Source organism: Chelonoidis abingdonii, chromosome 5 (assembly GCF_003597395.2).
Source record: "Chelonoidis abingdonii isolate Lonesome George chromosome 5, CheloAbing_2.0, whole genome shotgun sequence".
NCBI lineage: Eukaryota > Metazoa > Chordata > Testudines > Testudinidae > Chelonoidis > Chelonoidis abingdonii.
In genome coordinates, this window is record NC_133773.1 from 132,420,768 (window position 1) to 132,435,239 (window position 14,472).

The following is a 14,472-nucleotide window of genomic DNA, read 5'->3' on the forward strand; positions in this document are numbered from 1 at the left end:
TTCTTTGTTATTTTAAAGAAAAGATTAAGACTTTATTCAAGATGTGTATCAAGCATAACAAAACCAGCAAAACTCCAACCTTTGGAATACTGTTGCAATGTCCATCCTTATGAGGCTTTAAGTGTACTATCCTATCACAAATCTTTTCTACTGATCATGAGAAAGAAACCTCTTAAGTGCACAGTTATGATCCTTAAATATGTTTGTATAAGTGTGAATCTCAAAAGTAAGCATAGTGTTCTTTACAATTTCAGATACGTGCTAGGTGCAAAACAGGTACCCAAAACAAACAGCAAAAAAAAAAAGACTTAAGCATTCTGTCACAAATATATAGATATCGATACTACATGAGAACACGGTTATTTCACAGAGCACGGTCAAAGAAGCAGGCTGTTTACATGATGCCAGGGAGCACCACATCCCTCTAGTAAGCCTTTCCTTCTTATATTTTAATCACAAGGTAATTTCTCCCCTTGTTGTTAGAAATAGAAGGCCTGGTTCTCCTCTTCCTTACACCAGGTTTACTCTTGTATAATTCCCTTGGCTTCTGGGCAATTACTCCCAATTTACACTAAGGTAAGTGGAGCCTTGGCTGTAGTTGGAAATAGCCCTGCTTCAACAATCCTTGTAGCTGCACTGGTGTAGATAGTTACGTTTAGACAAGGATGCATAAGGGTTTGCAGTGAGTTGCTCAAAGTTTACCCCATTCATAATTAAGGTAAATCCTGTGTAAACCTGCAGGCTAATTCACTGGCCCAGGCACCAAAGAACATTCTCTAGCCCCAGGATTTCTGTCCCCTTCTCTTCAAGGCTTTAGTTTTATTTCTTCAGAATAACACATTCAACATAGCATTGCCTGAGCTGGGGTCTTTTGCAGGGGGCTAACTACTCCATATGGGTTTGCAACCACCTGAGTCATTTATACTGGGTTCTTTCCCCAGAACTGAAAACTGATGCTGGAGGGGGCCTTGCCCCAAACCTGGGCTCTTGTTATTGATGAGAACCAGATTATCTTCAGGCTACCCACTCCTTGATCTTACTGCTTCAGCTGGGTGGCAACTGATTAAGGGGAATGGGGCCCTGCCCCTCCTCTGACTAAAGGGCCACCTAGCATGTGATATTCTAATTAGTTTAATTGACACACACTCAGGTTTGCCTTTGTCTACTGCTAGGGGGTCAGCCTATGTGTAGCAACGCCAATTGTTGAACTGAGGTTATTTCCAAGGGGAGATAGTGCCTGAGAGAAGAGTCAGGACCACAGAACATAGAGCTGATATCGATTCCAAATAAACATGTATCTGAACATTAAAATGACAGACCTTTAGAGAAGCATTTGTAAACAGCCTGTGTCTGTAATACACTGAATTCAAAGCAAGTGATTGTTCTAGCCTGTGTACAGAACACTATACTACTAAGTGTACATGTTTAGGCATTCACATTTCTTGTCAGTCTGTACACAAATACACAGCTCAGTTGAAAACACGTTTTTGCCAGTGATATGAAAAGATTGTTTTCAGTGAATGTCTTCAAGAGATAAGGCAACTCCCTTGTCAACAGTTCCACCTCAGCATTTAAGAAAATCGAAACAGTCAAGTTTACAGTAAAACAGCAGATCACACATTTAATAACTTTAGTGAGGATGAATGTTAATACAGTGTGTATGAGTAGAATGTTAATACACTGTGTATGAGTAGAATTCCTCAAACATTATGCAGGTATATATTTTTATTTTTGGCATAATTTGAGTGCAAACGTGTCAGCTTTTGTTTTATGGCACCTTATTGGGGAGCACTGAAAATGAAGCTTGCTGCAACAACTCACACTTCAAACAAAGTTCCTATTTAAAAAAAAAGTTGTTGAAAAATCAAATTGACTCTAGAGCTGCTTAACTTAAATAACATAAGCTTAGCTACTCAGAGCTTTTGCTGATGTATTGTAATGACGGAATATTTTCCAACTGCCATCTAGAATGCATTTTTTTTTTTTAGCATATAGTCTTCACAAAACACTCTATTCAGTGCTTATAAGGGAAATCAGATTTTCCAATTACAGGTCCAGATATTGTGGCAATCACAAGAAATGTCTGTTTGCCCTTGATACAAATCTTTGTGGGGAGGGGACAGCAGTAATTTTTACTTCTCAAACCATTTAAGGACGCTTCAGGATTTACCTCAAAATGAGTTAGCAAGAAGGCTGAGATTTAGAAGCCTATCCGGCAGATAATATTTAACAAAGGCCATGTCGGATATGCTTATCTGTGAGCCTGGTGCACTCTAACCAGTTACTGGCATGCTGGGCCACTTCTGTACCTGAACTAGGTTAACAATATTATTCATAAACAAATCTGTTTATTGATCAGTTATCAATGGCAATCATGTGTCACATGATTCTAAAAATTTTTCTAGTCTATGGGATAGGGCCAAGAGCAAACACAAAGGGCTACATAATTAAGTCATTTGTGAATTTCACATGCTTTTACATTTACAGGAGACACCAACTTTAAGCACAAATACACTTATCCTACAACTTCTTCCTCTTCTTTTGTATTGAGGATTTATATATGGATACCAATGCACCAGCCAAACTACAAAGTCTCATGGTTTAAACCAGAATCCACATACTGACAAAATTCTCTCTAGCCGACATGGAAGAGCAATTCCAATGCTCTTCTCTGGCTATGGGAGTGCAATTCCCACATCCGCTCCAGGAAAGCAAAACACCTTAAGTGAGCTCCTACATGCAGATGTGGAAGGTGAATTTTGTCCTATGAAGTCAATGGCTAATGTGATTCTGGTTAACACTGTAGCAGTTATTACAAACATGGCTTGCATATATTGTAGAACTGCCAGTAAAATGTTGGTCAAAAGTTAAGATTAATTCTTTCATTTTCTACAAAATATGTCACTTACTCTTCTGGCTCAGGAGTATCAAAATTAAGACTCCCCTACTTTATTTTGTGAAATCAGTTCATTCTCTTGTACATCTGTCTCATCATCTCTAAGTTGTTTTCTCTATATTTTCAGCACAGTGACTGGAGTTCACATAATTTACTTGCAGAAAAAGAAATGGAGTTGCAGCTCAACTTTTGCTAATAAGTCTCAGACATTCTGTACAGTTGAAAATTCAAGATATCTCACGTCAGTCACAGTCTTGTTATAAGATGGAGGAAGGTAGGGAGAAAAATCTATGGCTCCTGCAAGTCCACTTCCTTGAGGATAAAGCCATAAATAGCTACATTAGTCAAAGTATCACTGAGAGCTATTGAGTATTTTTTTTATTTGCATTCACAAGCTAAAACTATGCAGATGCAGCTAATAATTGCAAATGTACAGTCTGACAGGGTTAGCTTGAGTGGTCGTATATTCTGCAAATGAAACGGGGGGACTCTGACACTGTTACCACCTGTGAGTGTTCTAACCATGTTATGGGGAAATGCAAGTAACATGTAACAAAGGAAGAGAGAAAGTCCATGCTTGCAGTGCTGCACATCAAATCACATCCATCTCACTGCTGTTTTTCTACATAATTAGCAAGTAGCTCTTTAAGGCAGAAGAGAGACATTCTGTGGATCTTGGTGCTATTGGCTCATTGCACTCACATGGTTTCAGTGGTAGAGGTCGAGGTACTTTTCTTCCTGAAGCGAGGTCTAAGGGGCCTAGGCGGTGCCTGTGGGCAATCAAGAGAAGGTTTTGTTGAAACAGTAGTAACATATTGTGTTTTACATCTTCAAAGTGATGTACAAATATTAATTTACTCATCTTCATGGTATCTCATGTAGTGTAGGTAGGTATTATCCACATTTAGAGATGAAGAAACAAAGACCAGACCCCTAATAAATCCCCATTTAAAGATTCCCTAAATAGGCAGCTGGGAATTTCCCCAATATGAGAGGATCCTTGAGTCGCTTAAAGCCTTGTAGCCAGCTCAACACCATCACCCTTCTGGGCTCCTGACTTAGGCATGGCTAGAGCACACTGTGATTCAATAAACTCTACTGGTGTAATGGCTCCTAGGAAGCCATTATAAGCTAGTGCAATTTACACAAGCCTTGACACTAAGTTATGCCCCCATGATCAAGAGAGCAAAAAAGGTGTCAGAATGCCAATTTTGGCACCTCCCTCCCAGACACTGCTCCAGGGCACCTGAGAAATCAGTCGTCTGGACCCCATAAAACCTAAGGCCCACTAAAAAGGGAACAATGTATGCTGCGACTTGTAGCCTTCACAGGCAGCCTCTTCATAAAAAAAGACAAGGACGTCTGCAATCTTTTCTCCATTTTATGCCAACTGGATGAAGCTTGTGAACTCCTGCCAAGCTGCCAACCCAGATTCCTTGTCTGGACAAAGCCTGGATACAGTTTGAAATTATTTCAGAACAGAATCATTGAAATTCTGCCATACAGTTACATTACTGATGCGCAGTTCTTAAAAATAGACCTCTTCAGACATAATAAGTGAGCTACAAAAAGAGAGTTCACTGTACGATTCACGGGCAGATCTGCCAGGAGGTCTATCACGGCTGCCTAAGTGGCAGGTGCCAGATTAACTCATGTCCCAGGTAGCCCCACTCCCCAGATGGGTAACAAAGTCAGAGAGAGAGAGAGGGTATGTCTACACTAAAGGATTATTCTGATTTTACATAAACCAGTTTTGTAAAACAGATTGTATAAAGGCAAGTACACGCGGCCACACAAAGCACAATAATTTGGTGGTGTGCGTCCATGTACCAAGGCTAGCGTCAATTTCTGGAGCGTTGCACTATGGGTAGCTATCCCATAGCTATCCCATAGTTCCCGCAGTCTCCTCCACCCATTGGAATTCTGGGTTGAGATCCCAATGCATGATGGTGCAAAAACCGTGTCGCGGGTGATTCTGGGTAAATGTCGTCACTCATTCCTTCCTCCGTGAAAGCAATGGCAGACAATCATTTCACGCTCTTTTTCCCTGGATTGCCCTGGCAGACACTGCACCATCACTGTCACCGTATGTGTACTGGATGCCGCCGACAGAGGTGGTACTGCAGCGGTACACAGCAGCATTCATTTGCCTTTGCAAGGTAGCAGATATGGTTACCAGCTGTTCTGTATCATCTGCTGTGCCATTGTAAATTGGCGATGAGATGACAGTTATCAGTCATTCTGTACCGTCTGCTGCTGTCATGGGTACTCCTGGCTGACCTTCGCTGAGGTCGGCCGGGGGCGCAAAGACAAAAATGGGAATGACCCCCAGGGTCAGGAGGAAGCTTTTTCCTATCCAGGCAGTTAGTGGCCCTCTTAATGTCCTGAAGGATGAAGATTGGGATCCAAGTAGTGAAACTGGAGCTTTGTAACATAGATGTCCGAGTCTTTTTTTTTTTAATCATCTTTCTAAGAACATTGCCTCAATAATATATTGTGGCAGTGAAATCCACAGGTTAATTATGCATTAGTTTGAAATGTGTTGCCTTTTAATTAACTGGCTCTCCCCATTTTCTGCAGTTAAAAATAAGCTAAATAGGAGCACTTGCTGGAGCTCTTCTAAACTATGTATTATTTTATATGCCTGTATCTTGTCACCTCTTCTTTCACTCCTCTCGAAACCAAACAGCTGTAATCTTTTAAATCTCTCCTGAGATGGAAATTATTCCATGGCTATAATAATTTTTGTTTTTCTATATGTTTTTTGAGATGAGGTAGCGATATCCAAAGTTGAGGGTATACCCTAGATTTATATTTAGCATTATAATAGTTTAATTCTTACTCTCTTTCTCTTTCTTAATAAAGTCTAACATCTTGTTTGCGTTTTTGGCCAGCACTTCCTGTTGAGCAGATGTTTTCATCGAGCTGTCTACATTGATGCCTTGGTATTTTCCTGAGTGGTTACGGTTAATTTAGAACCTATCAATGTGTATGAGTAAATTAGTCCTTTTCTACATGCATTACCTTGCACTTGTCTACACTAAATATCATCTGACCAGGGAGTATCTCCTTAGCATCCTTGGAAATTATATTCATTGGCTGAGTGAGAGAGACAAGATGGAAATCAAATGGTTACATCATAGGCTGAACTTTTACTAAAAGACAGGGAGAGTTATCCAGGCTCTGTTTGAAATGAGCCTTCATATTCCAGATTCCACTTCTCCATTCTGTTTTGTTTTGTTTTTTATTTCAGATAAAGTAGTAGGACTAAGGAAAGAATGAAAGACATTTCCTTTGGTTTCTTTTTATTTTGGAAAGACTGTTCAGAATGGCAGTTATTTGAAAACATTCAGGCCGGCTATGATACGAATCCACGGACAGTGCTCGTGTGCAAGCATCGTGAGACCAGACTCAGGTTAGGTTAGTTGTAGTTTTTCTATTCACAGTCCCCGCCGTCTCCAAAAGTATTTGCATCTTGGTGTTGCTCCCAAATGCCTCGGGTCACAACACATTGTCTGTGGCGTGTTCAGTATATTGTCTCCCCCCCCGCTGTTGAAGAAACGGTGTGGGGGGGGGAAAAATCGTTTCTTGACTATTTTCCACTGTCACCATCGTTACTGTGTGCTGGTAGACGTCGCCCGACTGCTCTGTGGCCACTGCACAGCTCTCTCCCCTCCCTTCCGGTTGGCAGCCGTCAGTGAGAAGGACTGGTAGCGTCCTTTTTCATCCGTGGTGTCCTGGCTGGCTTCAGGTGAGGTCGTAGGGGGCCTGGGTAATAGGCATGCTCCCGGTTATTCTGGAGATGGTACAGAGGGTCGGTACCTCCTCATCTGAACTGGGGCTGAGCTCATGCAGCCCCCCCTTCCATGTCTAAACGAAAGCTTCTTTTTGCTGGCTATCATAGCAGCAGGATGCTGGGTCCTCTCCCCTCCACTGTTATGTCCGCCTGGCCTATCTTAGCGCTGGGCTGCTCCCTCATTTATCGCACTAAAAGTCAGTGTTTCCTTGATTCTGCATTCATTTCTTTCATCACAATGGGGGGATCTGCAACGCAGCAGGGGTTGGGGGAGGAGGGAGAACGGGTGGGGTTGCGGGGCACTAAATGGCATGTGTATCTTTCTGGGGATCTGACACGGAGCCGCTGGTGCTCTCTTTGTACCTACTCTCTAGTTCTTGCCCATCTTAGCAGGGATGACTCATTTTATAGATCCGCATCGAAAGGACGGGGCCTAACCGGCGGGTTCTTCCTTTATTGTCTTCGCCCCAGGCGACCTCCGGAAGGTCCGCCAGGCGCCCATGACAGCAGCGACGAGGCTACGAATGACTGATACATCATCTCAGTTGCTACTTTACATGGCACAGAGACAGTGCAGACCAATGGTCCCGTCTCTGCTCCCTTGCAAAGGCAAATGAATGGCTGTGTGTAGCACTGGTACTGACCTTGGTCAGCGGCCGTACCTTACGTGACAAAGGCAACGGGCTCTATTTGATTTATTGTGTTGCCAGGGCATCCACAAAAAGCGTCGATGATTGGTCTGCCTTCTTTAGGCGGAAGGAATTGAGTTGCGACATTTACCAGACATCCCCGCGACACGTTTTTCACCATCATGCTTTGGATCTCAACCGATTCAATGGGCTGGAGGAGACTGCGGGAACTATGGGCTAGCTATGGGATAGCTACCAAGTGCACGTCCAAATTGCGCGAGCCTTGTACATGGCACGCACACACCCTTATTTGCTTGTGTGCCGCGCATGTATTGCTTTTACAATCTGTTTTACCAAACTCGTTTAGGTAATCAGATATCCTTTTAGTGAGACATACCCTCTCTCCTCTCTGGACTTTGTTACCCATCGGCGGAGTGGGGTACCTGGGCTGAGTTAATCTGGCACCCTGACCCCTTAGGCAGCCGTGATAGACCTCCTGGCCGATCTGCCCGTTACATGTCAAGTGACTCTCTTTTTGTAGCTCACTTATTATTCTGAGAGTCTAATTTTTAGACTGCGCATCAGTAATGTAACTGTATGGCGCATTTCATATGTTCTGTTCTGAATAATGTACAACTGTTCCCGGCTGTCCGACAAGATCCTGGGTTGGCGCTTGCAGGATTCACAAGTTCCTCCAGTTGGACATAAAATGGAGCACGAAGATTGCAGACGTCCTTGTCTTTTTCAGAAAGAGGCTGACCGTGAAGGCTTACAGTCGCGCTTAACATTGTTCCCTTTTTAGTGGGCCCTTAGGTTTTATGGGTCCGGAGACTGATTTTCTCAGGTGCCCTGCGAGCAGTGTCTGGTGGAGGAAGGTGCCCACATTGGCTTTCTGACACCTTTTTGTGCTCTCACTGTCATGGGGGCAACTTAGTTGTTCACGGGCTGTTGTGTACATTGCACTAGCTTATGGCTTCCTCGAGCATATACCCAGTCAGAGTTTATGATCCCGTGTGCTTCTAGCCATGCCTAAGTCAGGAGCCGAAGGGTGATGGTGTTGAGCTGGCTACAAGGCTTTACGCGACTCAGATCTCTCTCAATATTGGGAAATTCCAGCATGCCTATTTTAGGGATCTTTAATGGCGATTACTTAAGGGTCTGTCTTTGTTTCTTATGTTCTCTAAATGTGTTAAATACCTACCTACACTACTGAGTACCATGACGAATGATAATGAATCATTAGTTTCCTTGAGATGTAAACACCAATATGTTACTACTGATTAACCAAACCTTCTCTTGATTGCCCACAGGCACCGCGCCTAGGCCCCTAGGACCTCGCTTTCAGGAAGGAAAGTACCTCGACCTCTCCACTTTGAAACCATGTGAGTGCATAGCCACTAGCACCACGCATCCACAGAATGATCTCTCTTCTGCCTTAAAGGCATACTGCTAATTATGTAGAACAAAACAGCGGTGGTGGATGTGATTTGATGTGCAAGCCTGCAGCATGGACTTTTCTCTTCTTTGTTACATGTTACTTGCACTTTCCCACATACACTGGTTAGAACATCACAGGTAGTAACAGTGTCCAGGGTCCCCGTTTCATTGCGTTACGACCTCAGCTACCCTGTCAGCCATGTACATTTGCATTATTAAGTGCATCGCCTAGTTTTCGCTTGTGAATGCATAAAAGCACTCTCTAAGCTCCACGTGATACTTTGACTATGTAGCTCTTTATGGCTTTCTCAAGGAGGACTTGCAGGAGCATAGTTTTTTCCCTAACCTTCCTCCATCTTAACAGACTGTGACTGACGGTAGTTTCTGAATTTCACCTGTCAAGAAGTCTGGATTATTCCGCAACAGTTGGCTGCACTCCATTTATTTTCTGCAGTATTTGTGAATCCAGTCACCTGTGTGATTAGGAACACCTTAGAGCTGATGGACAGAATGTAGGAATGAATGATTTCCAATAAGTAGGGGTCTTATTTTGCTACTCCGGCGCAGAAGGTAGTGACATATTTGTAGCAATGCAAGTTACTCTTCCTTTTGACCAACCTTTTACTGCCGTCTACATCTATGCAGCCTGTTGTATAACGCTACGTGTTAAACCAGAATCAATTGCATTGATTCTAGGACAAATTCACCTTCACATCTGCATGTAGAGCTCACTTTAGCTGTTTTGCTTCTGGAGGGATGTGGGAATTGCACTCCATAGCCAGGAAGGCATTGGATTGCTTTCGCATGTGCGAGCTAGAGAGGATTTTGTCGTATGTGGCTTTGTTTAACCATGAGATTGGTGTTTGGTGGTGCGATGGGATATCTATCTAATCTCATACAAAAGAAGAGTTGTGGATCAGTGATTTGTGCTTAGTTGGTGGTCTCCTGTAAGTAAAGCTGGACATTCACAATACGTAGATTATGTAGCTTTGTGTTTGCTCTTGGCCCTATCATAGCTAGAACCTTTTAGAATCTGTGCACATGATTGCCAAATTGATAATGATCCTAACAGATTTTGTTTGTATATGTACGTCGTCAGGTCGAATGCCAGCTGCCAATGGTTAGAGTGCACAGGACTCTCTCTTTTAAATAAAGAGATTTGTAAGAAATTAGCAGGTAAAGATATTGTGGCAATAAAAAAGAAATGTCGTTGACACTTGATACAAATAGTTGTGGGGAGGGGAAGCCAGTAATTTTTAGGCTTCTCAAACCATTTAAGGGACGGCTTCAGGATTAGCCAACAAAATGGAGTTAGCAAGAAGGACTGAGATTAGAAGGCCGACGCGGTGCAGATAATATTTAAGCAAAGGCAATGTCGAATGCTTACTGTGAGCCGGTGCACTCTAACGCAGTTACTGGGCATGCTGGGGCGCCACTTCTGTACGCTGAACTAGGGTACAACAATATTATTCATAAACAAATCTGTTTATTGATCAGTTATCAATGAATTCATAGTGTCACATGATTCTATAAAAATTTTCGATTTTTTTTTAGTCTATTGGGTATGGGCCAAGACAACACAAAAGGGCTGCATAATTAAGTCATTGGAATTTCAATGCTTTTACATTTAAAGAACAGGCCGAACTTTAAGGCACAAAATACACTTATCGCTACAAGCTTCTTACCTCTTCCTTTTGTATGGAGGATTTATATAATGTGATACGCGAATGCACCAGCCAAACACAAAGTTCTATGTTTAACCAGAATCCCACATACTGACAAAAGTCTCTCTCTAGGCCGACATGGAAGATGCTTCCAATCTCTTCTCTGCTATGGGAGTGGCAATTCGCCGACACATCCGCTCCAAGAGAAAGGCCAAACAACCTTAAGTGAGGCTCCTACATGTCAGATTTGGAATGGTGAATTTTGTCCTATGAAGTCAATGTCTAATGTGATTCTAGTTATACACTGTAGCGCAAGTTATGACAAAGCATGGCTTGGCATATATTGTAGAAACTGCCATAAATGTGGCAAAAGTTAAAGATAATCTTTCATTTTGCTACAAAAAATATGGTCACTTACTCTTTCTGGCTCAGGGAGTATCAAAAATTGAAGACTACCGGCCCTACCTTATTTTGTGAAAGTCGTTCATTTCTCTTGTAGCATCTGTCCATCATCTCTAAGTTGTTTCTTCTATCACCTTTTAGCAGCAGTGACTGGAGTTCACATAATTTACGTGGCAGAAAAGAAATGGAAGTTTGCAGCTGAACTTTTGCTAATAAATCTCAGAGGCATTCTGTAGGCAGTTGAAAAAATTCAAGATATCTGCACGTCAAGTCAGTCTTGTTATAAGATGGAGGAAGGTAGGTGAGAAAAATCTATGGCTACCTGCAAGTCGGCACTTCGCTTGAGGATAGAAGCCATAAATTAGTCTACATAGTCAAGTATAACTGAGAGCTACTTGGTATTTTTTTATTCTGCATTAGGCACAGCTAACTATGCAGATGGCAGCTAAATAATTGGGCAAAGTACAGTCTGACAGGGTTGAGGTCTTCGATGGTCGTAATATTCTGCAAATGAAACGGGGGGACTCTGACACTGTTAGCCACGCGTGAGTGTTCGAAAGCCAATTGTGATGGGGGGAAATGCAAGTAACATGTAAAAGGAAGAGATGAAGTCCAGGAATTGCAGTGCTGCACATCAAATCACATCCATCTCACTGCTGTTTTTCTAGCCATAATTAAGGAAGTAGCTCTGTAAGGGGGGCAGAGATATGAGACATTCTGTGGATCTGGTGCTATAGGCTCATTGCACTGCAGCATGGTTCAGTGAGAGGGTGCGAGGTAGTTTTGCTTCTGAACGGCGAGGTCTAAGAGGGGCCTAGGCGGTGCCTGTGGAGATCAATCAGAGAAGGTGTTGTTGAAACAGTGTACATATTGTGTTTTGAGGCATCTCAAAGTGATAGCAAATATTAATTTACTCATCTTCATGGTATCTCAGTAGTGTAGTAGGTATTATCCACATTTAGAGATGAGAAACAAGACCAGACCGGCCTAATAATCCCCATTTTAAAGATTCCATAAAGGCAGCTGGGAATTTCCCCTAATAGAGAGATCCTTGAGTCGTAAACCTGTAGCCAGCTCAACATCCTATCACGCCTACCGGCGGCTCGCCATCGCTAGACTTAGGGCATAGGGCTAGACACACTGTGATTCAATAAACTGCTAGCTGGTGTATATGGCTCCTAAGAAAGCCATTATAAGCTGCAATTACACAGCCTTGACATCTAAGTTATGTGCCCGCGCATGATGCAACGGAGAAGGCAAAAAAGGTGTCAGAATGGCCAATTTTGGGCACCTCCCTCCCAGACACGGGCTGCCAGGCACCGAGAAATCAGTCGTCTGGACCCCATATTAAACCTAAAGGCCCACTAAAAACGTGGAACAATAGTATGCTGCGAGCTTGTAGCCTTGCACAGGGCAGCCGCCTTGCTAAAAAAAGACAAGGACAGTCTGGCAATCTTTTCTGCGCATTTTATGCCAGACTGGATGAAGCGTGTGAACTCGCCTGGCCAAGCTGCCAACGCCAGATTACTTGTCTGGAGCAAAGCCTGGATACAGTTTGAAAGTAATTTAGAACAGAACGAATTGAAATTCTGCATAACATTACATTACTGATGCGGGGGCAGTTCTTAAAAAATAGACCTCTTGCAGACATATAAAGTGACTACAAAAGCAGAAGTTCACTGTACGATTCACGGGCAGATGCATGCCAGGAGGTTCTATCAGGCTGCCTAACAGTGGGCAGGGTGCCAGATTAACTACATGTCGCGGGCAGGTAGCCCCACTCCCCAGATGGTAACAAAGTCAGAGAGAGAGAAGAGGGATGTTCTACAAGCTAAAAGGATTATTCTGATGTTACATAAACCAAGTTGGTAAAACAGATTGTATAAAGGCAAGTACACGCGGCCACACAAAGCACGAATAATTTGGTGGTGTGCGTCCATGTACGCCAAGGCTAGGTCAGTTCCTGGAGCTGTTGCAGGCCTATGGGTACTAATCCTTCCCCATAGGCTATCCATAGTGCGGGGCGCAGCAGTCTCCTCCAGGCCCCGCGCCCCCCCATCTGGAATTCTGGGTTGAGATCTCTGCAAGCATGAGTGTGCATAAACACCGTGTCGGCGGGTGATTCTGGGTAAGATGGCGTCACTGCTTCGCTTCCGTCCGTGAAAGCAATAGGCAGACAATCATTTCACGCTCTTTTTCTGTGGAAGCCCTGGCAGACAGCCAAAGTATAGGCAGCCTCCCCATGAAAGGCCGCGTTTTGGCCTTTTGTCACGCTGTATTGTATGGATCCTTTGGCTGCAGAGTCAGTACTTGCGGCAGTGCTACATCCAGGCACATTCATTTGCCTGTTGCAAAAGGTATCGCAGAGAGCGGTTATCCAGTTGTTCTGGCACTGTCTGCTGTGTCAAAACACACCAATTGAAATTAGCAATGAGATGATGGTTATACAGTCATTTCTGTACCGCTGTGCTGTCTATGGGTGGCTCCTGGCTGAGCCTCGCTGAGGTCGGCGGGCTGGGGGCGCAAAGACAAAAATGGGAATAACACCGGGCCTGGGTATCCCTCCTTTATGTTGTATCTAAATAGAGTCCAGTCCCTGGCCTAGAATAGGGGGGCAGTATACTAGAGAGCTAGGTAGAGAGAGCACTAGGCTGGCTCCGTGTCAGATCCCGCAGAAATGTGAGCTACATGGCCATTCTAAAAAGAGGGTGCCCCTGCAACAACCCCACCCGTTGGCCTCGCCTCCTCGCACTCCCCCAACCCTCTGGGCTACCGTTGCAAGGAGTCCCCCCATTTGTGTGATGAAGTATAGAATGCAGGATAAGAAACACTGACTTTTTAGTGAGATAAAATGAGGGGAGGCAGCCTCCAGGCTGGGCTATGATAGTCGCAGGCAGGACATTAAACATTTGTTTTGGAAGGGGAGAGGAGGGCCAGTAAAAAAAATCCTCCTGCTGCTATGATAGTCCAGGCAGATAAGCAGAATCTTTTCTTTAGACATGGAAGGAGGGGGGCTGATGGAACTCAGCCGGCCCAGTTTGCTATTGATGAGGATGGTGACCAGCCCTTCTGTACCATCTCCAGCGAATAACCGGGGAGACATTCCTATTTTTACCCAGTGCGGCCCCTAGCTGACCTCACATGAGGCCAGCGGCCAGGCAGCACTCACGGGATGAAATAAAGGCGCCTAGCAGTTCGGGCTTCGGGCAGCTGTACCTGTCTGCCACCGGGGAAGGGAGGAGAGGATCTGTTGTTACATGCGCGGCACGGCGTCTACCATCCTGCAAAACCCGGGCAGCATGCAGTAGACGTATGGTGGCAGTGGATAAAAAGGTCAAGAAACGATTTTTTCCCTTTTCTTTCATGGGGCGGGCAGGTGGGTGGGGGGGGGGGTAATTGACTGAGATATACCTCTGAAGCGCATCTCCGACATGTGTTTGACCCGACAGGCATTGGGACCTGCAGCCAAGAATCAAAATACTTTTGGAGCCGACTGCGGGCTGTGGAATAGGCTGGAGTCCTCAGTAGCGGCCCTCCCTTCCTCCATGAGCGTAACCATTTGAGATATTTGGCTTTCCATTAATGCTTGTCAGCAGGAGCACTTTGCTGTGGACTCTGTATCATAGCCGAGAAGATTTTGTTCAAATA

At 44.0% G+C, this 14,472-nt stretch overlaps 1 protein-coding gene across 5 annotated transcripts in view; it reads right to left on the reverse strand.

Moving 5' to 3' along the window:
* Positions 1-14,472, reverse strand: part of REEP1 (receptor accessory protein 1) — a 129,114-nt gene continuing 114,642 nt past the window's right edge. For 4 of the 5 annotated variants that reach the window (XR_012655997.1, XM_032771556.2, XM_075066656.1 and 1 more), the window contains one exon: positions 1-3,666. Coding sequence is in view for 4 of the 5 variants with exons in the window: in XM_075066656.1 (XP_074922757.1) it covers positions 3,595-3,666 (72 nt within the window). In the remaining variant the exon portion in view is untranslated. Of the gene's footprint in view, positions 3,667-11,631; positions 11,650-14,472 lie in introns of those variants that run through there. The other variant, XM_032771557.2, reaches the window with a different exon arrangement.